This window comes from Carlito syrichta, unplaced genomic scaffold (assembly GCF_000164805.1).
Source record: "Carlito syrichta isolate Samal-C Ts95f unplaced genomic scaffold, Tarsius_syrichta-2.0.1 Scaffold288354, whole genome shotgun sequence".
Taxonomy (NCBI): domain Eukaryota; kingdom Metazoa; phylum Chordata; class Mammalia; order Primates; family Tarsiidae; genus Carlito; species Carlito syrichta.
Window position 1 is genome coordinate 1 of NW_007232450.1, and position 26,660 is coordinate 26,660.

The window sequence follows — 26,660 nt, forward strand, 5'->3', positions numbered from 1 at the left end:
AAACTGGCTGACCACATGCAGAAGATTGAAACAGGACCCCTATCTATCCCCATGCACAAAGGTTAACTCCAAATGGACCTAAATGTAAAACCTCAAACCATAAGAACCTTAGAAAATGAAGGACATACCCTCATGGAAATCGGAACTGGCATCCAATTCCTGAACAAAACCCGAAACCCACAGGTCATAATAGAGAAGATAGACTAGTGGGACCTTATTAAACTGACAAGCTTCTGCAAAGCCAAAGAAACCATCAAGGGAGCAGGGAGACAGTCTACAGACTGGGAAAAAGTACTTGCCAACACCAGGTATGACAAAGGCTTGGATCTACAAGGAACTCAAATGTGCTGAAAAGAAAAAAACAAGCAACCCCATTATAAAATGGGCAAAAGATAGGAACAGACACTTCACAAAGGAAGACATCCAAGCAGTCAACAGACACATGAAGAAATGTTCAACCTCACTAATCATTAGGGAGATGCAAATCAAAACCACACTGAGATACCACATAACCCCAGACAGAATGGCAATTATCAACAACTCAAAAAATAACAGCTGCTGGAGAGGGTGTGGGGAAAAGGGAACACTCCTACACTGTTGGTGGGAGTGTAAACTAGTGCAACCTCTGTGGAAAGCAGTGTGGTGATTCCTAAAAGTTCTAAATATCAACCTCCCATATGACCCCGCAATCCCCCTACTGGGAATATATCCTGAAGAACTCAAATCACTCTATAAAAAAGATACGTGCACACATATGTTTAGCGCAGCATTGTTCACAATAGCAAGAACCTGGAAGCAACCATGCTGCCCATCAAAAAAGGACTGGATTTTAAAAATGTGGTACATATACACGATGGAATACTATGCAGCCATAAAAAAGAGCAAAATCATGAATTTTGCAGCAACCTGGATGGAACTAGAGTCTATAATACTGAGTGACCTCTCACAGAAACAGAGATCCGAGTATCACATGTTCTCACTCATATAATGAACCTTGAACATCCAATGTAATACTATAAGAAAATGACTGACAGTAGTGGGAAACTATGTGGGGGGAGGGAGATGGGATTAACGGTAGCAAATATCTGTCTGGGGACGGGGAAACACCTCTTATCAACAGGGTGCCTGAATGAAACGTATTTGTATACTTAACCCTTAACCGTACCCCACAACATCATAATTAAAAAATTGATTAAATAAATAAATAAATAGATAGATACTCTATGTCTGATTAAATCAAATGGTGTTGTGCTCGTGAAATAATAAAAAATAGGTTATTATTTCATATCAAATGGTTTCAAGAATATATATGGTCTATACAGTTGCCTCTTAAACTCTATGTCTACGAGTATATTCACAGACCATATATTCCAACAAGAGTAAAAAGTTAAATCCTAATTTTAATTTGCAATGTTTTGGAAAAGTATCTCTTCAGAACAAGAACCAAGTAAAATACAGTGTGTGAGAAATTTTCAGAATTTTTCGCAATGGTTTGAGCATGGCACAGTGACAATTTAATTCGCAGCCATTTGCCTCCACATGCGGTCACATATCTTTACATGCCTGAATAGCTGAGCATTTCTACAACACCAGCAGCATTTATCCTGAGTTTAAGCTGCAGGGCCTCTTGCCCAGTCCTCCACTAAGGCCACCCACTGAATGCTTACTACCCCAGATCCACCCGTCTCCATCCCTCCTGCCTAGTTTCCCCCAGGGTTGCCCACTCACTGCTTGCTGCACTGGATCCACCGGTCTCCGTCCCTGCCACAGTTTCCCTTCTCAGTGCCTTCAGTGTTCAGCTTCTCATAGCAGAACTTGTCCGAGCCTGCAGCCTCTTGGGGACGAACAAGAGAACATGTTTCAGTTCCCTTCGCTTTCCACAATGGGTAGAGCGCCGGTGCACTCATAACAGTTGGTTCTCCAGAAAAGGAAAAAGTCTCCTGGGGTGGGGGTGGGGGCATCTGCAAGTATCCATGCGTGCACACTCCACGGCCCACTTCATGCCCTCAGTGTGGTTCCACTGGCTGGTAAAACCCTTGAAAATTCAACCAGCGTCTCTTGCAAACAAAGACAAAAAGCTCCAACACAGCACTGCGTTTAGCCTGAGAAACATATCTCTTTCTAATTTCTGTGGGGGGGTATAAGGTTGGGAATGGGTGACTCCAGCAAGAATGAGTGACACACAGGAAGCAACACTCTTAATCCTACTTTATATTAGTATAGGAAGTTAATTATAAAGTTGTAGCCCCGTGAGATTTTATGTTGGCACCTGACTTTGAATTTTTTTTTTAATCAGGGTCTCATTGTTGCCGAGGCTGGATGGCCATGGCACGAACATGGCTCACTGGGTTCAACTGATTCTTCTGCCTCAGCCTCCAGAGTAGTTGGGACTATAGGCATGTGCCACCACATCCAGCCAACTTTTGTATATTTTTGTAGAGACAAACCTCACTATGTTACTCAGGTTGGTCTCAAATCCCTACTTAAGCAATCCTCCCTCTTTGGCCTCCCAAAGTGCTGGGATTACAGGTGTGAGCCAACATATCCAGCCATGGTTTTAATATTTAAAACTTTTAAAAGACAAATATGCCTCAATTATCTTTTCTCTGTCAAAACTGTGACATGGAATATAAATCTTTCAGATAAATGACAGTTGCCAACTCTGCACTCACCCATGCCAGGACACCATTCAAGTGTGTACCTCTCTTGCTCTGGGGTGACCAGCCTCAGCCAGGGAGGCAGAGCCTTTTCTCGCTGACTCCACCTGGTTGTCATCACAGAGGGCACCATAAACTCAGGATGAGAGAGTGCACTAAGTTCAGGGAATGTTCTGGGAGAGGATGAGCACCTCAGGGAGCACCTACAGCTCCTCATTTGAACAGAGATCAACAAAATGCTAACTCATGTGTGTTGGTGGAGGGTGGAGGGCGGGTGGTTAGATGGGAAATTCAAGGTTCAGGCTGTCATATGATGGTGGAGAGTCCTGCCTGTTGCACCAGTCCCTGAGAGCTGCAGTCACTGAATGGGCAGTGTTGGGCTCTGGTGACAAGCATCCAATGTAAGCAGCTGCTTCCTACAGTTTCTGTGACTAAGATTCATAGCTCTCTTTATCTCCCCCTTCTCTAGATTTGCTTAAGCATCACTCTTAGCTGTGTATCTCTCCCCGTGAGATGGGCAGGGAAGGACGGTGTGGAGAGACAACTGCATGAACGGCAGGTGGAGGTGACCTACTTGTTCCCCAGATGTATTGGCACTGGTTGTCCCGGGTCTTGCACTCGCCATTGTAGCAGCGACCCTGGGGACAAGAGCACATGTCAGGTACACGGAGTCGCACATCCCCAGAGTCTACCCCATGTTCTCCTGCTCACTGATTTAGTGAGGTTCTCCTATTCCATATCTTCATACTTAAATAGTGACTAAAAAGGATTATAAACATCTTATGAGAAGCATAAGGATGACAGTTAAAAATTTAAGGCTCAGAACAGACTTCACTGTACAGCTCTCTAAACCCAAACTCATCATCTAAAATATAAAATTTTACTGAAAATAAAAATGGGTGCATTTCTTTGGGGAAAATCAGACAATTTTTAGCTTCTTTTGTGTGTGAATGGTTAGAAAATGTCAAATCAGCATTTGACGTCACAATCTGCACCCCTAGGTGAAGCCAGGCAATAACAGGGCTTCAGAGAAAACAAACGAACTGCAACAGACTATCATATTTCCCCATAACAGTCAGGCTGAAATTATTGCGGGATGGTCCCAACCCAATAAATGTCTTTTCTCTCAATCCAATGACACCAGAGTTCAATACAACATACTTGTTGATACATCATGAAGCAACTCTGAATTAGAACCCCTCTGCAATAATTTACTTGAGTCAATGTTCCTTCAAAGTTTCATTTATCAAAAAGAACAAAACTTTCCAAAAAATCCCTCTGAAATGACACTAAGAACAGAGAGCCCGCATACCTGATTCTGACTGCACATGTACCCATCCTGCTTGTGAAGGTTTGGTGGACACTGAAAGACAGATGGCATTGGTTAGTGTCCAGCACACAGAACAACTTCAGATAATGTGCACATGATATGACAACGCAAAGATACAAGCACGATGAGGACGCAATTAGGAACATACAGAAAAACGCAAGTAACTTCTCCAGGAGGTCACTCAAACTCATTCTCCTATTACCAGTGAAATAAATAAAGCAGGTGCTTTTTATATGTCTCTCCTATGTGCTGTGAGGTGGACCAGAATAACATCACACTCGTGTGCCTGAGTAGTTAAAAGTAGAAGGACATGAATCAGCTTATCACATGGGGTAGACACGCTCAAGAGCTAGTTTACAGGACTTTGCTCAGCTCTGGGAAATGTCACATCTGCATCTGACATCAAGACATCATCTGCAGCCTGCCTCACTACATGGAAGAAACATCTGCTTTCCAACACAATCACAGACTGTGTCTCCAGACATTTCTGACCTCTCAGACCACAACCTTGTTACTGGAACAGCCTGTGATGTGATGGTTATTTCTTTTCACAGGTCTATTTATCAAATCATTTTTTAAAACGATGTTTCACTTTCCCCAAAAGATGCCCTGAATAAGTTAAAGTTTTTACTCTCTGCATTTGTTTACCACATTGGAGAAATCACTCTACAAAAAAGATACCTGCACATGCATGTTTATTGCAGCATTATTCACAATAGCAAAACCATGGAACCAACCATGCTGCCCACTGAAAGTGGACTGCATTTTAAAAATGTGGTACATATACACAATGGAATATTACACAGCCAAAAAGAAGGACCAAATTATGAACTTCACAGCAACTTGGATGGCTTTAGAGTCTATAATACACAGTGATCTATCACAAAAACAAAGAACTGAGTATCCCATGTTCTAACTCATAAGCAGACCCTGAATAATTATCATAATACTGTTAGAAAGGAATTGGCAGTAAGTAGTGAGAAACTGCCGGTGGAGGGCACACTTCATCAATAAGGGTACCTGTGATGCTGGGGTGGCCGTCAGAGTACGTGCCACTGCACTCCAGCTTGGGTGATGGAGTGAGACTCCAACTCAAAAAAAAAAGGGCGTACCTGATCTCAAACCAGGTGACGTGGGGACCAAAGTGAGGCCCAAATTTTACCTGCACAATGACAATTTATATACCTGCCCCTGAATTGTACCCCACAAAAAAGACTAAAATAGGTCAAGCAAGCATGAAAAGGACCCTGTCGTGGCCAGTGAGTAAGAAACATAGCCATATGCACAGAGGCCTCCCTCATCCTCCAATTCTCAGTAAATGATGCCCTGTCCTTCCAACTGTTTAGGACAAAGACTGTGGTCACCCTCTCTCCCTCTCACCTCCCTCCATCCAGTCTCCAATATGCCCTGGCCCTGCCCGAAGATTGCGTTCACCCTCTCTCCCTCTTACCCTTCCTTCATCTAATCTTCAATATGCCCAGAGACTACAGTCACCCAAACACTTTCCCTCCGCCCTTTCTCCCTCTCTCTCTCTCTCTCTCTCTGCCTTCAGAATATTATCCCAATCTGACTACTTTTCCTCACCTCCCCACTTGTACCCTGTCCATGCTGTCACCATCCTCACCTGGATTGCTGCCCCAGCCTCCACCCAGGTGCCCAGTTTCCAGCCTAGTCACCCTGGGGTCTATACCACTACCAGAGTGACCCCATGAAAAAATGTATGCATCAGTACACAGCCATGGACCAAGCTGGAGACCATCATCCTAAGTGAACTAACCAGAAGCAGAAACCACACACCACCTGTTCTCACTTATATGTGAGAGCTAAGAGGCCACAAACATGGAGACAGCAAATACTGGGGACACTATAAAAGGGAAAGCAGGAAGGAGGGCTAGGATTCAGAAGTTAACTACTGGGCACAATGTTCACTATCTGGGGAATGGGTCACCTAGAGCCCAGTCCCCACCCCTGAGCAATAAGCCCATAGTAACAAACATGCACTTGTGCCCCTGAATCTAAACTTTAAAGAAAGAAAGCACAGAAGACAATGTGAATAAAATAATTAAATGAAACATGAACATCAGTATTGGGTCTCATTCATCTCTGCCCAGAACCCTCGTGTGGTCTCCCAGCCTCCTCACTGACCTGCCTCTGCCCACCCCACCCGCCATCCCTCTGCCTCACTTATGCTAGCCCAGCCTGTGATGCCATGGATGTGCCAGCACACTGTCCCCACGGCCTCCACCCCTGCTCTTCCATCTCCTGGATTTCTGCAGGGCTCCCTCTCACCCCCTTGGTAGGGCTTTGCTCCAATAGCATTGCCAAGGATGCTCTGGTATCCAGGCTCTCAAAGCTGCAGGCCTCCGCCGGCAGCCTCTACTCCCTGCTCTATGCTTTTCTCTCCTCTTGCCAGCAACCGACAGTTCACAGTCTCCTTACTTGTTTATTGTGCTGTTCCGTCATAACGTGAGCCCCTTACAGGCAGTATCTTGTATCTGCTCCCTCCTGCCCCCAGGACCTAGAGCAATGTGGGGCATGTGCGGGTGTGCAGTGATTCTGGCTGACTGAGAAAACAAACCAACAACCCACACAGATACAGAGAGGTTCTTTATGCCACACATGTCAAGCCATGTGTCAAATTCACAAAAGAAGGAAAAAAGAACTCGATCAGCATTCCTATGAAGCAGGAACTTCCTAACACTTTGAGGTGCAATGCTTTGGTTCTACATCTTTTTTTTAAATTCTGAGTCAAGGGTCTCACTCTGTTGCCCAGGCTGGAGCACAGTGGCAACATCACGGCTCACCACAGCCTTAACCTCCTGGGCTCAAGCAATCCCTCCACTTCAGCCTCCCGAGCAGCTGGGACTACAGGCACATGCCACCATGTCCGGCTAATTATTTTTATTTTTGTTTTGTAGAGACAAGGTCTCCCTGTGTTGCCTACTCTAGTCTTGAACTCCTGAGCTCAAGCGATTCTCCCACCTTGGCCTCCCAAAGTGCTGGGATTACAGGTGTGAGCTACCCCAACTGGCCAGTACTACATTTTTTCTACAGATTACTGACTTTCACGCAAGTGTCATTCACCACAGCTCTTCATTCAACCTGAAGGTGAGTCTTCAAGGGACCAGTGCTAAAACCCGTAGTTTCAGTGTACACTACTGGGCTGAGTGCACAGAAGCAGAAATCTCCATGGCCTCTATCATCCATCCGGATCCACTCAAAACTCAATCATCATCTCACTAACCAAGTGTCACTAATTACTCACCCACTCCAAAATGAACGCAACAATAGTCAACAGAAGTGCCAAAGGGATGTTGCTACTAGAATAGGCACATCAGGATCTAAAATTAATTCATCAGATTTCATTTTTGTGATGTTTCAAGAGGAAAAAGACATGCAGAATTCTTTACTAATTGAAAAAAAAAAAAGCCCTAATTCTGAACCAGCAAAACCACATTAGAACCACTGATTCTAATCAATCAGTTTTGGAGTTAGGCTCATCATTGGAATATTTAACAAGGGAACTTACAGAATGCCTCATGTTCTCCAGGATGTTTAAAACAGGAGAACCATAACTCTGTGTCCTTTACTCTGCCTGTGAGGAGAGCTATGGGTTCAGTCTCTCGATGTCCTTCTAGAACCTTCCTGTACAGGATATACTGTATAGGGGGTTCACTGGAGGCCAGCAGGCTTCCATGGTGTAACAGCATTTAGATGTGTTTCCTTTAAGCTGCTATACCCAAAAAATAAATAAATAAATAGATAAAAATTGTCACACCACCATTTAGATGATGTAGCTCACAACAGTAGCAAAACACACTTTCCGATATCTTTCAAATATCTACATGATATTATCTAGTACCGCTAGCAAAGGTTTCTCTCAGAAGCACAAGTATTGTTTATTCTATTGCAAATTGTAAATTCAAAGCATATCTCAGAGGCATCAGTAAATGCTGATATCAAAATTAAACAAAAACATAGCATGAGGTAAGAGAGGTAAAAATCATAAGGTTGCCTGTAGATGCTGATTCTCAGAATGCAAAAGTTCATCTTCTTAATCATTACTAGTATTAATTAAAATCAAAATTCACCATCTCTTACAGAATGAAAGAATAATGTGAGGAGGCGGAATTTTAGCTTCCTCTACTCCAATGATCTGTTTCAGGTTCATTCTGATCGTGCTAGAAAATTATTAACAAGTGTGTGGCAAATCCTCACATGTACCCTACAACTCTAAAATTAAAATTTAAAAACAACAGCAAAAAAAATTATTAACAAGAACATTCTATTATAATATGCCACTGTGAAATTAATTTAACAGTATAATTTTTACCTTAGACATGATTTAAAAAGAAGAAAATGTTTTACGTACACAATAGAACATCGGATTGAACAACAAGCTCTCATTTTTAAAATCGTTATTTCCAGCAACTTCTATGGCAATTCAGGAGTTGAAGATTGAAAATTTTTTTAAAAACTATATTTTTAAAGGGGCTGAATACATAGAACTAGAACCATACATGGTGAATACAAAAATAGTCATATTCTACAAAGCTAAAAATATAACTCAGTGAAAAAGTACATTAGAACTATCAGTATACTTATCATTAAACTCAGAACCCACAACTCTTACACACGGTCGTTACATTATAAAAACGGCAAAGAAAGCTGTTTACAGGTTTAAATAAGAAACAAATATGCATAAAGATTGTTTTTAAATGGCCTAAATGTGCTTCACTGTACCCTATTTTTAAGAGGGTCCACTTGAATTGAGTCTCAACAACATATGTTGAGACCCTTAGAAAGGTGAGTGAGGAACTGTCCCCCTCCCCACCCCTCACCGTCTCCTTCCAGTCAAGGGAACCCGGGTAAATCCAGCCCCTGTTACTCCCTTGACACACCATGGAGGTGAGTGACTGCTGGCTGAGAAGCAGGGAAGGAGGGGCTCCATCATCCTCCTAGCAGCAAGCTCCTCAAGCACCCTGGGTTCCTGCAGCCCCCTGCACGGCACATTCAGGAGCCTGCCTCCACAGGAACAGGTCATCCTGACACTATTCTGTCAGTGATCTGTTACTGCGACCTGAACCAGGCTCCACAGGGAACTGTTTGACCCTCATGTCAGGTTGTGGCCTTCAACTTGGCTGTTTGCAGTAATAGAGGTGGGAGGTGGTATTTTGACCAGAAAGTGTACCCCATTTATTGGAAGCCCTTTGGAAAACAATACCTGGCAACAGGTAACCCCACTCCTGAGAACCTACCCTAAGACGTTAACCCTGAACAAGAAACACTCCATTAAAAATGCACTCCTGTGAGGTACAGTGACTCACATCTATAAACCCAGCACTTTGGGAGGCTGAGGCAAGAGGTTTGCTTGAGCCTCAGGGTTTGAGACCAGCCTAAGCAACTTGGCAAGACCTTGTCTCTACAAAAATTGTTTTTTAAAAAATTAGCCGGGTGTGCTGATGCATGCCTGTAGTTCCAGCTACTTGGAAGGCTGAGGTAGAAGGATTGCCTGAGACCAGTAGGTCGAGGCTGCAGTAGCCCATGAGCGTGCCTCTGCACTCCAGCCTAGGTGACAGAGTGAGACTCCTACTCAAAAAAAAAAAAAAGTAAAAGTAATGAGCCCGGTGCAGTGGCTCATGCCAATAACTCAGCACTTTGGGTGGCCAAGGCAGGAGGGTTGCTTGAATCCAGGAGTTTGATGTTAGGCAGTAGAGCAAGACCTCATCTCTAAAAATAAAATAAACAAATACATAAAAACGCACAAAGATGTTCGTGTCCATACTGTAATAGCTATAATAGTTTAAAAAAAAAAATCTGCCAAAATCTAATCTGCCAAAACCTAATCTAAATATCCACACTATATATAGCTCAATTGACAAATTCATGAGGGAGACGCTCATGAAATCATGAGAAGAATATTTACAGAAACTGTCAGCATATGGGAAAGTGCTTTGAAGTAATATCAGAATGAAAATGAAGGTAGGATAAAACCCAAAATTCTCCCCGTGGTCTGCGAGTCCCCATCTACCCTGATCTGACTCCTTTTTGTATGGTTTCCTGTTCCCCAGTTGGCCTCACCACTGTTCCATCTCACAAGGCCAAGGTCCTGTCTCACTGTGCATTCACCCTTTCCTTCTAGATGTCCAGGAAGACATCTCAGTCACCCATCGCACACACCTGCCCTTCACTTCCTAACATCTCCTCATTTTATGCTCAAAGCAGGCCCCCATCTGACATTTCTGTTCATTGACTTGTCTTTCTACCCCCAGCACGAGATGGGTGTGCCTCATTCCTGACCCCACCACAACATAGGCAGCAGTGCTTGGAGGCGCTCAAAAAATACATAAATGGCAAATAAAGACCTAACATATTATGCCTTTAAAAAAAAACACGAAAGCTATATAAAGAAGGAATTCTAGAAGGCAACACTGGTTATAGGTAAAAATCTTAATAGGAAGAAAATCATGCCAGAGCACACAGGCTGTGAAGCCAGGGCTCTGGGTATGGGGCAGAAGGAACAGCAGAGAGAGGGGAAGGGGGGCTTCTGCTCCGAGCCTGCTTCAAACAAGATAGGGCAGCTCGTTCTTTGCTTTCTACATTGAGCCTCCATCCAAAATGTGGTAGAAGAAATAGTTTTGTGGATTTAAAATGCTTAAAAATAGTACGTTAGTGCTTCATCAGTAGGAAGGAACTGCTAGAGATGTGGGGGCCAGAAAAGAAAAATCAGTTAGCTGAGTACAAATCACAGAAGCAGAACTAATTATAAAGAAGACATTTGAACATAAGAAATTTCAGTTTAAAAAAAAAAAACAACCCACACCACACTTTCCTAAAATAAAGGTATGGTGAAGACCTAGAAATAACAAGAAAACAAAGCAATGGGAACCAAAGCATATTCACACAAGTACTCTATATTGAGAGTTTTAAAAGGTGTACAGGTTGTGCCAGGTTGAATGGGCATTCCTAATCCAAAAATCTAAAATCCAAAATGCTCCAAAATCCAACAGTTTCTGAGTGTCAACGTGACAACAGTGATGTTGTTAAACTGCAGAAGGGCCTACAGATGACCTGGGAAAATGTGTGATGGAATTGAAGGACGAGAGCAGTGAACATGCAAGCAGAACAAGAAACCAGGTCTGCTTAGGAAACCAAGGGGAGACACCTAAGATAAACGCCCTGTTCATGAAGCAGATGGCTCTGGAGGAAGCACTGCTAAAAGCCACCCCTCAAAGTGGCCCCTCATTCCTAGGGGACCCACCCTTGGCCCCTTAACTGCTTCTGATGTTTCTTCTCACCTAAAAAAATAAAATACAGTGTCCAGTAACCTTTTCAAAGGCCCAAATTCCAGCATGGTAGGTAGAGACTGACCCCTGCCTCTGCCTGCTGCTGTGTTTAACATCTGGGGCAAGTGTTCTGGTGGCACCACTGTGCTGCCAGGAACCCTGAACACCATGTATCTTCATTGTGTTCATGGTGTGTCATGTTTTTACTGGTAAGTACTTATGCATGAACAAGTGTCAGAAAAGGATTGCTGACTGGGAGCATATAAATCCAGATTTAGAAATGATGTCCACATGATAGCCAAGACCTCGAAGCCACTGCTTTCTGATATACAGACTTTGTTTAACACAAAAAATTTTTAAAAGTCTGTCGATATCTGTCTGGGGACCAGGGGGCACACCTCATCAACAAAGGTACCTGGCACAATGCATATTTGTATACCTAACCCTTAACTGTACCCAACAATTTTAAAATTAAAAGTATGCTTAAAAAAAAAAAAGAAATTACTTTCAGGCTATGTGTATAAGGCGTATATAAAACACAAATGAATTCTGGGCTTAGAGTTGGGTCCCATCCCATTATAAACCTCATTATAAATATGCAAATAATCCAAAATCCGAAATACTTCTGGTCCCAGTCATCTTGGATAAGAGAAACTCAGCCTGCATTTATAAGTAAAAATGTATTACCTACAACTCAGTACGCCTTACCTGGCCAGAATCTCCAGTACAATATTCAGTAATATCGCACCCGTTCACAGCATCCCGACATTCATACCCTCGTGGTTGAAACTGCAAGTCAAAAGTCAATATTAGGAGTCGATATTAACTAATATTTCAGAGTTAGGATGCTTATATTCACCAACAATTCTTATAATGTCTCATAACCATCACCAAACTCTTACAAATTAGCAAGACTGCTGCAGAATAGAAAGAAGGTTCAGACTCTACCCTCTGAACTCAAGATGAACTATCATCCAAGGCATTAAGTGTTCAGATTTCAAACGCACTGTGTCAGAGAATTATTTCACGAAAACAATGTAATGGAGAATGTGGAAAGATGAAACTCTGGTTTGGCTTAAGACAAAAATAACAAAACACTGTGACATAAACATTTAAGATCTTGCTGAAGAATCGAAATATACACCCAACCTTCACTAATTTACCTATTAGCTTGGATATTAATCTTGCCTTAGCTAAATGTACACAATGCAACTTTAATGAATTCATGTGGTCTACCTTCAGGAATACCAGTGAATGCCTACTGTATACAAGGCATTTTGCTTGTCTGGGGAGGGGAGGGGTTAAAGAGGAAGGAAAGAGCTCATTACCCTCAAGCAATTTATGAAGCAAGTAGAAACAAAACTAGAAGCCTTTAGAACATCATAATGCAGAATACCCATTGGTTCTGGAAAAATAATAAAACGATGCAATTTGATGGTTTTAAGGACGATTGGAGGTTGTTACATATATGAGGACAAGAAAGATCAAAATGGCTTTTCAAAAATAATTGGAGGTCACTATAGATAGAAGACTGTCCACACACAGAAACTGTTTCTATACACACATAAAAGTGCATTCACATGTCACTTCCCTATCTGCCTCTCCTGCCTTTATAGGAGATTTTAAAAGCCCAATGGGAAAATGTGAGCCCTAGCTTTTACATTCAGGTCTAAAACAAATTAGGGTAAGTTTTCAAGAAAAATGTCTTAAGTAGGTCACATTACTAAAAAGACCAAAGGAATTGCCCTCTTCTATTAAAATTCCAACAATTTAATTGGGTTTTATCTGTGTCAGTGGGCAATTCTCAGTGTTTATTTTGGAAGCAGTCTAAGGTCTATTTTCTTATGCAGTCATGGGGGACAGGGTGGCTGAGAGTAAACACAGTGAAGGTAAATGTTGTAACCCACAGGATTTTCTGCATATCTATATTTATTGATTCTGCATAACATGGGCTAACACACGTCCTGTAATCAACACTTTTGTGAAAGGCTGTACAAATACCAAATATACAAACTAAGATATTTGGCTAATCTGTCAACTGAAAGAAAGAAGAAACCACAGGGAACTCACGAGACATGAAGTGCTATTGCAGCATGGCCCATCACTGCAGTGTGCCCCATTGGAGAGGGAGCACTTCTTACAGCAAAATCCGTAGCATTCCTAGAGAACACACATCATATGAGCAAGCCAAGGGCCTTACCCCACCACACAACATTCCCTCCACATGTGACATGCATAATGCAAATGAGGAGATTTGCACAATGTTGGAAAGTACAAGAAGTCCCAACATCAAATTTGTCTTAAGTACAACAAAGTTAGTCTAGGTACCCAACTAACACAATTGGCTATACAGTACTGTTTGTGTTTAACAGGTTACACTGAAACCTGGTGGAAAGAAATAGTAATACATTTAAAAATGCAGGTGTGCATCATTTAAGTTTGTAACTTGAAGGTTTGTATGTAGGGGATTCACTGTATTGTAGGAGTCAATCACCTTAAATGATGACAGAATCTCTCTTGACCTACTTCTCAGCAAAGCATGATCCTACCTGAAAGGGCTTCTCTATCAGAAGGAAAGTTTAATTATTAGCCAGTCCCCTACCCCACATTAACTCTATGACATTCTTAACTAACACCCAATCTAGTTTTATAAAGACAAAAATAAAACATGAAAATGAGCTATAGATTTTAAGAGGTATGAAACTTGATGAGAAGAATCCATTAGGTTTTCTAAGACAATGCCACTATGATAACCAATTTGAACACATCTGAGCTGGGATTAAGCACTGATCAGAGAGATCAGCTGAAAGGCCGTCTGAGCACCATGAAAGATGGTGCTGGCCTCTGTTGGGGCCATTCTTGTCTGTCTGGGTAAGATCTGCTGCAGGTAGAGAACATGCCTGACACCTACCACGTGGAAGCCACAGTCACATTCCTCCCCAGCTTCTACATATCCATTTCCACATTCTGTGGGCTCAAACAGCTGAAAGAGATTAGGAAAAGAAAAAAATTTCAGTTCAATCACAGAAAATCAGCACACCAGCCAGACTACATACATGGCCTCATAATCATCCATCATGTGATATACTTCTGTCATCTGTAGTTACAGCACCTCATAAATGATGTCTGTGTGGGAAATACTGTACACTTATTAATAACACTCTTAAAGAACATATCTGAAATGAATTCCATTCATAATAGCCACAAAAATAATGAAATACCTTGACATCCACCTAGCAAGAGAAGTGAAAGATCTTTACAACAACTACAAAACACTGCTCAAAGAAATCAGGGATGACACAAACAAATGGAAAAACATTCTGTGCACATTGGTTGGAAGAATCAATATTGTCAAGACGTTCATCCTACCTAAGGTAATCTACAGAATCAATGCAATACCCATCAAATTACCAACATCATCTTTCTCAGACCTGAAAACAATAATACAGAAATTCATATGGAAACAAAAAAGACCAAGAATAGTCAAAACCATCCTCAGCAAAAGGAACAAAGTAGGAGATACCATACTTTCAGACTTTAAACTTTACTACAAGGCTACGGTAACCAAAATAGCCTGGTACTGGTACCATATTGACTAACAGATTAAGACAAAAATTCTGGAAGCAAAACCTCAATCTCTCAACCAACTCATCTTCAACAAAGCCACCAATAACTACCATTGGGGAAAAGAGACTATATTTAGTAAATGGTGCTGGGAAAACTGGCTCATCACATGCAGAAGAATGAAACTGGACTCCTACCTATCATATACAAAAATCAACTCTAAACGAATCAAAGACCTAAACATAAAACCTCAAACTATAAGAAAATGGCTAACTGGACCTCATTTCCCCTGGTTTAGGACTAGGTACCCTTTGTGTTGCTACGTACCCCACCCCATCCCCTGGTCGTGCCCAGCAACTGCCAATCCTTCCTTGTGCTAATGTGACTAGTATTCAGGAGCAATGTGGGAAACACACTTATGCACATCAGAGTAGGCAACAAATTCTTGATCAAATCCCCAAAAGCGAATATCATAAAAGCTAAAATAGATAAGTGGGACCTCATCAAATTGAGGAGCTTTTGCACAGCAAAAGAAAACATCAAGAGAGTGGAGAGACAACCCCAGTTGTTGAATAGGAAAAAACATTTGCTAACTACAGATCTGACAATGGCCTAACTTCTAGGATCTACAAAGAAATCAAATGAGCTGATAGGAAAAAAACAAACAACCCTATTAAAAAGTGGGCAAAGGACATGAATAGACATTTTTCAAAAGAAGAGATACAAGCAGATAACAGATACATGAAAAGATGCTTACAGAAATGCAAATCAAAACCATAGTGAGACACTACTCTGGTAAAGATGGTCGATAAGAATAGCCATCATTAATAAATCAAGAAAACAACAGATGTTGGTACAGGTGTAGAGAAAAGGGACTGCTTTTAAACTGTTGGTAGGAGTGTAAGCTAGCTCAACATCTATGGAGAGCAGTGTAGCAATTCCTTTAAAAATGAAAAATTGACGTTACATACAATCCAGCAATTCTCCTGGAAATACACCCAGAGTAACATAAATCGTTCTACAAAAAAGACACCTAGCCGGGCTCGGTGGCTCAGCCTGTAATCCCATGCCTTTGGGAGGCTGAGGTGAGGGGACTGCCTGAGCCCACAGGTTCGAGACCCACCTGGGCAACTTGGTGAGACCTCATCTCTACAATAAATCAAAAATTAGCCGGGTGTGGTAGCACATGCCTGTAGTTCCAGCTACTTGGAAGGCTGAGGCGGAAGGATCGCTGGAGCCCAGCAGGTTGAGGCTGAGGTGGCCAGGAGCGGCCACTGCACTCCAGTCTGTGCGACAGAGTGAGACTCCAACTCAAAAAAAAAAAAAAAAAAAGACACCTGCACACACGTGTTCATAGCAGTACTATTCACAATAGCAAAAACATGGAACCAATCCCACTGCCCATTGAAATAGACTGGATAAAGATAATGTGGTACATGTACACGATGGAGTATTATGCAGTCATAAAGAAGAACAAAATCACAAACTGAATGGAGTTGGAGACCATCAAACTTAATGATCTATCACAGAAACAAAGAACTGAACACTGCATCATCTCATTCATAAGTGGCCCCTGAATACTAGTCACATTAGCACAAGGGAGGGATCGGCAGTCACTGGGCACTGCTGGTGGGGGCGGGGAGGCACGTAACAACACAAAGGGGACCTAGTCCTAAACCAGAAGTGAGGGCCAGGTGGAGGCCCAAACAAGTTAGTCTACTTGTGTAGTCAATGCTTACTTGTACCCCACATCTCTGTAATAAAATAAATAAATAAATAAGTAAATAGGAACACATCTGAAATGGGATAATATCTCTGGGGGGCTTCTCTGGCGGTGGACTCTAGGGACAACCTCTAGCATTAGAGTTACTCTTCATGGAGGTAACCTGTCAAGAGGAATAGATGACTTTTCATATTTGCTAATGGAATTAAAATACATTGCTAGTAAGACTCACAGATACCTAATTTGCTGACGTGTCTCAGACAGCTGAGAAGTCATAAGAATTGTCAAAAAGACCAATATTTTTCTGTCACAACTAAATGTAATATATACAATCAAGTAAGTACAATAAACTTAAAATGTTGCTAGAAACCCAAGACCATTATTCTCATTGAAACAAAATCTGTACTGTCTGAAGCATTAGACATGTGCTTGGATATACAGAAATCATTTCTTGAGCAATGAAAGAGTCAGATTTCTACAATAATCCACTCTCCTGGGATCATGAATGTGCTTGTCAGATAAACTACATGACGAAGCAGTTGCTGAGGCCATTGACTGGTGACGAGAAATGTGCCCATTTCCCATCACCTGTGAGGGTATGGGGAGGACATCTCTGGGTAGGAGCACCATATCTAAACAAAGACTGGAACAGCACATACCAATCCAAGTGCTCAGAGCCCCGGATGTGAGACAGTGAAACAGACTCCCCCCTCCTGCAGCCAAACACACCCAAGGAAGGGCAGCCATCTGCTCAGTCCACCTGAGAAAAACCTAACCCTCCTTCTACTTCCAGGACGGTGAAACTGGGTCAGAAGCAAGGGAGGTTTCCAGGCTGCTCGGATGGGCCTCCCTGCAGAGATGTCAGAGGCAGGAGTCACCAGTCCCACTCGCCTCGAACTGTGATCCACAGGCAGGGAAGATGGGACAGAGAAAAGCTGACTAAGGCACTGCCAGCACTGGACATCAGGCCTGCCCTCCCTTCATTCCACCCTGAAGTGTGTTCCAGTCTTTAGTTGGGCAGAAATGCAACTGTGGGGAAGACACTTGAGTACAGCAAAGATACAAGTGGGTCAGGTGAATGTGTCATACAGCATGTGCACGTACACATATCCACTGACCAGAAACACTCGGGAAAGTTGGTTCTTTGACACATACATGTAAACTATTCCACTGGAATCCATGGTTCTTTTTTTTTTAACTACTGTAATATGTAGTTTAAAAAGATAATAATTCAGTTCTCACTAATTTTTTAAAATTGAAGATATGTGTTATTTCTATTTAGTTTCTATTCAGTTACTGGAATACTGTTCTTCTGACATTGCAGAGACCACAGTGAACCTCTGCACATGCTAGAAACCACGCTTTTCCCAATAAGCCAGAGTTGGTTCCTCAGGCCTGAGACTCATCACCAATTGGTGAGCAAGGTGTGTAAAACTAATCACTACATTGCAAATCACAATGCCAGCAGCTCACACTAGTTCATTACTGTATTTATTTCACCTACCCTGAACACTTCTTTGTTTGTTTTGAATCAAGGTCCCATTCTGTCACCCAGGCTTACCACCAGGTCAGTGGCACAATCCCAGCTCACTACAGCCTCAACTTTCTGTGCTCAGGCCATCCTCGGACTACAGGTACATGCCTCTATGCCCAGCTACTTTTGATTTTTTTTGTAGAGATAAGTTCTCACTATATTACCCAGGCTGGTCTCAAACTCCTGATCTCAAATGATTCTCCTGCTTCAGTCTCTCAAGGTACTGGTACTACAGGTTTGAGTCACTGTGCCCAAACCACTCTCAATACTTCGAAACTTTCAGATTTCTGCAACACTGAGACCAATGCCATGAAAGGCTGGCAGGCGACTTTTGTGAAGTATGGTCAATTAAAAGTCCTGTTTCTTTTCCCACAGTCTTGTCAAGATTTTACATGGATTTTACTCAGGTCCCAAACTACCATTCCCTGGTGACAGCATAGTTGCTCAATTATGGGTATAGGAATAAATTACTCTGTCAGCTACCACATTAGGTACTGATGATTTTTTAAAAGATCAACATTATTTCATTGCTCTCTTAGTTTGCAGAATATTAAGCATTCTGCATAGCAATGAACTATGTTGACTTATGAAGCCGTATTTTAAAAGGAAATATGAAATCTGCCCTGTTAGAATTTCTATGCCATCTGCTCACTGGCATCGATCCTGTCTTACTTGCCTGGTGAGCAACTGCATTTCCAAACAAGTCATTTCAGGTCTGCAGGCCTCATTCAAAAGCTCTATAGCCAATGGGGTGGAGAATTCTGGCTTTGCTGAATTTTAGAAAAGTATGATGCATTTATCATGTTCTATGTAATAATCCTGAGGGGCGTAGGACACATCCCATAATCAAATGCATTAATATTTCTGCAGTGAGGCTTACAAAGATTTATACTATGAGATATAAATAAATAAAGATTTTCAGTTTAGGACAGGTTTTACTGTCAAATGTGTTTTCTGCAAATGCATAAAAAATACTTCTAGAAATACTCAGAATTCTTTCAATTACAGATTTATGAATTAGAGATTGTGACACTGTAATATAAATTTTGGTGAAATGTCAACTGACAACTTGGACCTCTCTAGGAAAAACACATATACATATTTTAGCATCCATAGATACCTTGGGCCACTTAATACCTCATGTTCTTACTCACAAGTGGGAGCTGAACATTAATCACATTAGCACAGGAGGGAATGACAGTCAATGGGCATGCCAGGAGAGGAAGGAGGGAGCATGTAACAACACAAAGGGTACCTGGTCCTATACCAGGGAAAATGAGGGTAATTTGGAGGCCCAAACTTCACCTGCCTGCAGTCTACTTGTGTAGTTAATTCTTACTTGTATCCCACATCTCTGTAATAAAATAAAATTTAATTTAAAAAAGAAAAAAAAACCTTGGGCCATTTTGTGGCTGGCTGGTATTAGTAATGCCTCCTGCCTGGGAAAGCAGACCACTCAAAACAAACAAACAAACAAAAAAACTCAAAAAATGAGTTACTTAGGCCCCTAGAAAGAATGCCAGGGAGAAATGGAATTTTTTAATCAGAAAAATGGGTTAAAGTGATATTATATTTTAATCTAACCCATCATCTCTTAGCAGCAGGGTGAAAACCCAAACATGAAATGTTCAAAGATATTTTCACTGAAAGACTGTTTACCTTTGTTGAGGGAGGGCTTCGGGGTTGTAGCTAGCACTAAAAACCGGAGACTCAGAACACTGGGTCTATGGCTTTACCATTCATTTAAACAGACTCAGTCATCAAGATAAGGCCTTTTATAATTGAATATTCATCTAACTGACAAGAAACCTGCTTTCCAGCCAAGCACTCACTGCTCAGCTGCTCCACTTGGCGCTGGAGAAATGGCTCCTCACCTTGGTTGGCCTATTAAAGAGGCAGGCTCCGCCCCCTCTCTGTAGAAAGTCTCTGTACTCCAAAATGCTGCACTTTGAGAATTTTCGGGAATGGGATACCCTAAGAAAACAAAGAATCAATTATGTAAGTAATTCACCAAAAGAATCACCAGAGAAGAAAATTAAAACCCTTGGGTTAGGGCAGCATGTTGACTCCAGCCCAAAATGAATTGACACAAATTTTGGCAAGGCACTTATGTTCAAATTGCCAAGTAAGTGGCGGGAGCACTGCAAAAGAGAGAAACTCAACATCCAGGATCAGGAGGCGAGGTTGCCGCTGCTCAGCAGCCAAGCCTTCTGCAACCTGTCTGGAAACTGTTTTTGAAAAGCTCATGACGAAACTTCTTCCCTGGGCTGTAATTTTTTAAAAGTATATTGATTTTTGTTTACTTTGTCTTAGGAAAGGCAAGCACTCTTAGCCTCTGTCCTGAATAGAAGGAGTCCACAAACCTCCTAGATGTTTATATGGAAGGAGAGAGCCATGAGAGGCAGTTTAATGAAGACTGTATGATACAGGCTTCAACAATGTAATTGAGGTGAGCCCTGAAGAGATGTGTCACAACATACATGTATATGTACTCATGTTTTTAGTGTGTGTATACACACAGTAAAAACATAATTCAATGAGCTCTCATGAATAATAGATCTTTATTCTTAAAATACTACTCAGTGATATTCATGATCTAGCAAGAATACAGAAGGAGCCTCTCTGTGACTTATTTAATCAAATTAATACCTCATCAGAACACAGGGGAGCATTATACATGTGGTCCAGGCTATGCTGAATCTCAAATATCTGTTCTCAGGGAGTTTTGTGACAGTGCTCAATTTGAATGGGCCACTTATCCTGGGAAGTCATCCAATCATCTGATGTATTCTGGTACATGAGGGTAGTTTATGGAAGCAGGTAAAAACTGCCACAGTGAGCTTTTGCCAGAGCTATACAGAAATGCATACTTCAGAAAATACATATTCACTTTAAATTTTTTTTTTTTTTTTTTTGAGTTGGAGTCTCACTCTGTCGCCCAGACTGGAGTGCAGTGGCCGCTCCCAGCCACCGCAGCCTCAACCTGCTGGGCTCCGGCGGTCCTTCCGCCTCAGCCTTCCAAGTAGCCGGAACTACACTTTAAATACTTTTATTATATCCTATAATCAGTCCAAAAACTCAGTTAGAAATTGGGAGTTCAGAAGATAGAAGTCTCCCTAAAGAGCCACTGTAAGAATGGTGCTGCCTTCTAAACTCTGGAACAATAATAGAAGAGACCTATGGAAGCTGAGTTTCTGTTTAAACTACATTTCTAGAAACATGCTCTATAGTAGCAGGGTCACAGTGGGCCATGCAAATCCCCATGCTCACACTCTTCCTGGGAGCTGGGCTCCCACAGGGGCTGGGGGGGATAAGGAGAGGCTCTGGACAAGTAGGTCAGGGCCTCCGGCAACCAGCATCAGCGGGTTGGAACAGGAAAAAAATGGCCAGGGCACTGGGCATGGTCGGCACAGGCACAGTAGAGGCATGTAGGTGAGGAAACCTCTGTGTCTACTGGGAGTGGGCCATGGGGAGCAGGACACAGCTGGGGAGCCTGGGCAGCAGCTTCACAGACAGCATCCCTGGGAGAGGGCAATGTTTCCACTCCATGTTTCACTGAAGCAATAGCAGCTCTAGGGCAGTTGTTCCAGGTCCCAGAGCACTTGCAGAAGAAGAAGGAGGAATGATCAAGAGCCCACCACTGGAAAACTGCCCAACTCAGACACAACATGTCGTCTTGAGCCTTAAAAAGTTGTATGGATTATATAAGCAGCATGGTATGATTTTATTACCATAAACACACGTTTATGAGTTCCTCCAGGTGTCAACTGATGTCAAAGTTGGTTTTCATTGACTGCTTCAGGTAGACAACCAGCTTTTATTCTAAGTGTACTAAAAAATTAACACCTCTACTAAACTTAGAAGCATCTAATAATATGCTTCCTTTAATGGTTAATAAGAAGTGGAAGTCGTTAATACATTTTACCTTTTTTTTTTTTTTGAGTCAGAGTCTCACTCTGTTGCCCAGACTGGAATGCAGTGGCCACAGCAGCCTTGACCTGCTGGGCTCAGGCAATCCTTTCGCCTCAACCTTACAAGTAACTGGAACTACAGGTGTGCACTACCACACTCAGCTAATTTTTTTGTTTACTGTAGAGACAAGATCTCACCAAGTTGTCCAGGTTAGTCTCGAACCCCTGAGCTCAGGCAATCCTCTCACCTCAGCCTCCCAAAGTGCTGGGATTACAGGCTTGAGCCACTGCACCCAGCCTTACATTTTACTTTTATCGCCAAGCTTAAATAAAGAAGTAAAATAGGAAGCAAATGAGCCCTTTCAGTTTAAAAATATCAGACAACTAATTACTGGATTTATACTGTGCTTAGCCTAAATGACCAGTGCCCAAGAGCCTGTGTGCCTAAGCCACCATGGCTTTAGCAGAAGCTAAATGGGTAGTGACACGTACCCCGTCTCCTCCATGATGCATCCTCCCCAGGACTCCGTGCAGTCACACTCTAGTCCATGAGACGACACCGGCAATAGAAAACAACAGAGGTCACATCTTTAGCTTGGCTGCAGCTCCTACGGCAATCATTACCAATTCCATGTCACATAGACAGAGAATGTGAAGTCTCATGGAACAAAATATATTCCTTTTTTAATCAATATTTCCCTATCCTTTCCAGGAGTAGCAGTTACTGCCTAAGAAAACAGCTGGCAATAAAGGAAGTTGGCATCTTCTCACTGCTGGAACTTCCACAACTCAGCTAGGTTTCTAATTCCAGTGTTTAGGAAAAGGCCCTGGTCCAGAAACTGAAAAGCCTGAGCCCAAGTTCTACCAAGAAGAGAGTCCCACAGGCAAGTGACTCAGCATTTCTTAGGTCTCAGTGTTTCCACTTCTAAAATGAGAATGATGTCTGTCTATCTCCCAGAGTGGCTCTGGATTCATAGGAGGTGGGGTGGCCACATGCTCTCTGGGAACTATAGAGCTCTTGGCACAAATGCCACCAATCACCATGACAGAGCATAATCTAACAGAGAGCACTGGAAGTTAAGAAGAGGATACCATTTGCCAGAGTCCATGTGAGCACAGGCCAGGGACCTGAAGACACTGCCAGCTGTGGCAAAAGAGAGCAAGGTAAAACAAAAGTGGACATCGTCACCTGAACAGCAATCCTAAACTCCAGTCAGGCGCCAGAAACTGACATGGTGATTCTGTGACGGGTTCTTCTCTTTTCAGTTTCTGGACCAGGGGCTTTCCTATTCTCTTTTCTATCATAAAGATTTTTTTTTAAGGGTCAAAATGTGTCTTTTTAAACTTAAAGTTTAGAACCAGTGAAACAGCTACCCGAACAAACAAGTCACCAAGGAATAAAGAGCCTCAGGAAGGACGGAGCAATGGCAGACACCAGGAATGGGTCTACCTCTCCCCACGCCACCTTAGAGCCCAGTGGTACCCTGGCTGAGCCCAGCACTGGCCCCTTCCAGCACTAGGGCTTCCAAACAAGAGCATAATCCAGTCATGCTACTTCCTTTCTGATGTTAAGGCATCTGGGACAGCTGACACAACTCTTAGCCCTCCTCCTATGTGCACTGGATGCTTCTCTGGGAAAGCAGACACTCTGAGCAGGATAATAGGTGAATATTTATGGGGACTTGCCAAAATCCACCAGACACTTATGATGATGTCATTCAGTGACTTAATCTACCCATGAAGAGAATCCAGATGCCTGAAAATTTATCTTTTGTCTCCATTTTCCATAAATATTATCCATTAATGCCCATAAAGCTATAAGATGTAGGATGACATTAAGGTAGATTTTGTCCTTCTCTTTTCTGGGGAGAGGGTGCTGGGAAGGGTGATTCCTGCTCCCAGAGTCCGTACTTCCACAGAGGGAGGGACTTCTGCTTGCTTTCCAGTTACATGAACACTACAAGTGAACACTGGTCTCTTTCCACAGGATCATGTGATGATGACTGTAAGGAACTGGGTACTTTTGCCATCTGCCACGAAAATTATATCTTACTACTATTTGGTAGAAAGAGAAACATAATCCAGGTTGGATTTTACTCTGATTTCAAAATAAATTAAACATTTTCACAGACCCCTGAAATTACCGTGGGCCCTAGACACTTTTCCCACCAGTCAGCTCCATCTGCCTCTCTTCTAATTAAAGAAAAAGCAACATCTCACGTCATTGGCCGAGGTTTTTACAGGGTGGGATCCATGGCCCTGCTTGTTCCCTGAGATCTTAAGCCTGCCAGGCCAATCAAGGAGAATCCTATTCCCCACCACCTGCCCCCATACTTAATGAGCTCTGGGCAGAGTCTTCCTGTGGGGAGCTTTCCTCTCCAACTGTTCCAGTCGAACCAGGTGGGACGTTTTAGGAGATTTACAGATCAGCTCTTTTCTGACTCCAGATCTAAGCTAGTTCCCAACCCAGCTGCAGTGTCACTAAACGTGTGCTGGAGCCTCACCCAACAGCTTGTGTATACACTCAACTATTTGAAGCCAGAGGGTGAATAACCAACCCTAACCTAACACTCTGCAGTGTGAGAAAAGTGCTGACACGTGGCCTGAGAAACGAGTTGTGATTTCATGGATGTTGAAAGGGAAATTCCCACAACCCAAACAGATTAAGAATCACCTCAAGATGCTCGTTTTGTAACTGCTTTAGAGGAAGGAGAGATACTACAATTAAACTATAATGACTTGAATGAGATTACTTCTCTACTGACTGGACATGCATTACACAGACAAAATGGCACAAGAAAGGGAGTAAGAAGTCAGTGTACTCACTTGGCTTTCTGCTAGAAGGTTCCCACTGGATTCCAAGGTTTTGGGCCAGGCTCTGCGATAATACTTGTGCCACTGCCATTGGAGGACCATACTGTTTTTCAGAGTTGAAAGTGTGTGGGAAACATTTGAAAGAGTGTATAAAGCTAGTTATTATTTCTTAATTGTTATCGCAATCACCTCAGCTCCCTAACTAGCCTCACAGCATCTAAAGAGGCGTCTGCCCTGACCACTTCCTCCCAGCAATGGGCCAAGAGGCAGAAAGTCCCTCTCATCATATGGCCACTCTCAGAACTTGAAGCTCCACATGGAACACAATGCAAGTCATAGAGTGCTGTATGAGTTCATCTGTACAAAGCCAAGGATACACTCAGCTTATGACAATACATCGAGAGAGGTTCCACTGAATGACCGCCAACTGAGGTGACCTGGTATGTTCCAGTACTGACCATGGTTTGGACATTACTGGCTAGGCTTTCCAGCTGCTACTGCCAGTTAAGAATTTCCTTTATAAAATGAAGGTATTAAAATGCAAACAATGCGACTAAAGAAATATTTATTTGAATTCATTCTACAGATAGGTAGGTAAAAGGCATAAAGATGAAAAAATATATACACACAGGGAGAAAAAAAGTATACAGTTCTGATATCAAAAGTCCTTTGATTTAAATGAGTTAAACTTAACACAGGCAGGGGAACATTAGCCAAAAAAAAAAGTTACAAGTGAAAGATAAGCTTACAGAAACTTAACATCTTATCTATAGTGGCCTAAAAATCTCAGAGCCAATCTCTGGCTTGCATTTGCCTGATAAGTATGAAAATTATGATACCAAAAGATATCATTATGAACCCAAAAGACCACAATGGACTGTATTTATTAACAACAGAAGCCACTCATGATGTACTCTCCATGTCATCCTTCTGAACGAGCATGAGAAGGGGCATGACCTGGTAGCAGGAAAGAAGAAGGACAGATGCAAAGATAAAGCTCTACTCTAAGAAAATTCATACAACTTACCTCATTCACACCAACTCCTCTTGTACGAGAACAGACGCCTCCGAAGTAGCTCAGGCTGCTTCTCTTATAGTGAAATGTCACACGCCTTGAGGAAAAGAAGTGCTATCAGAAAGCCAACGTGGTGACCGTCACATAAACTCTCCCAAACACATGAATTCTCCCACACAGAACACCCAGACCACCCTCCCACAAAAAATCAAAATCTGTATTTCAAATTCCTTTAACTGTATGTTATGCTAAATAACTGCCATTGTGCAAAACCAACTGAGTCCTACTAAGCACTGCGTACCAGCACAGGAACTGGAAACCCAAAAAAATAAAACAGGCTGCAGCCTGTTTCTAGCAGAGAACATCTAGTATACAAAATATCGCCGATCATTATAAATCACTGATTAAAGACCAAGAAGCAAGAGTGAAGGGTGGGGTGGCAGGAGGGGAAGGAGTGCCCTGGTTGGTTGATCCCAGGACAGAACCCTGGAGGACTATCCGAAAACAGCTTCACCGAGAATGGGGGAGAGACCAGCTATATGAGAATAGAAGGACAGAGCCTTTCTTAATTCTTCCTTAGACAGAAACTCAGTTCTATTCCAGGATCCACCTAATAAGATTGCATCTCCTGGCTTCTCTTGCAGGTAGGTGCGACCATGTGATCAAAATCTGGCAAAAGTGACATGTGCAAGCTTTCCAAGAGCCTTGGCTGGAGAGAGTACCCTGCAGCACTTCTCCATGCCTGTCCTTCCTGCTGCCTACAATGAGGGCTGGAGTGCCAGCAGCCATCCTGGGTCATACAGAAGCACCAGCTGCCCCCAGCACC

General features: G+C 42.5%; 1 protein-coding gene across 1 annotated transcript in view; it reads right to left on the reverse strand.

The window, feature by feature from the left end:
* Positions 1–1,728: 1,728 nt before the first annotated feature.
* The window catches only part of LOC103255704 (disintegrin and metalloproteinase domain-containing protein 23-like), a gene marked incomplete at its 3' end in the record, with an annotated part of 67,863 nt that continues 42,931 nt past the window's right edge, over positions 1,729–26,660 (reverse strand). Inside the window, exons 12-21 of the mRNA XM_008053662.1 lie at positions 25,847–25,931; positions 24,832–24,922; positions 22,498–22,546; positions 19,969–20,068; positions 14,185–14,256; positions 13,344–13,433; positions 11,982–12,062; positions 3,970–4,020; positions 3,232–3,295; positions 1,729–1,834 (exon numbers count right to left, since the gene is read on the reverse strand). Of these exons, the coding sequence (XP_008051853.1) occupies positions 1,729–1,834; positions 3,232–3,295; positions 3,970–4,020; positions 11,982–12,062; positions 13,344–13,433; positions 14,185–14,256; positions 19,969–20,068; positions 22,498–22,546; positions 24,832–24,922; positions 25,847–25,931 (789 nt within the window). The remainder of the gene's footprint in view (positions 1,835–3,231; positions 3,296–3,969; positions 4,021–11,981; positions 12,063–13,343; positions 13,434–14,184; positions 14,257–19,968; positions 20,069–22,497; positions 22,547–24,831; positions 24,923–25,846; positions 25,932–26,660) is intronic.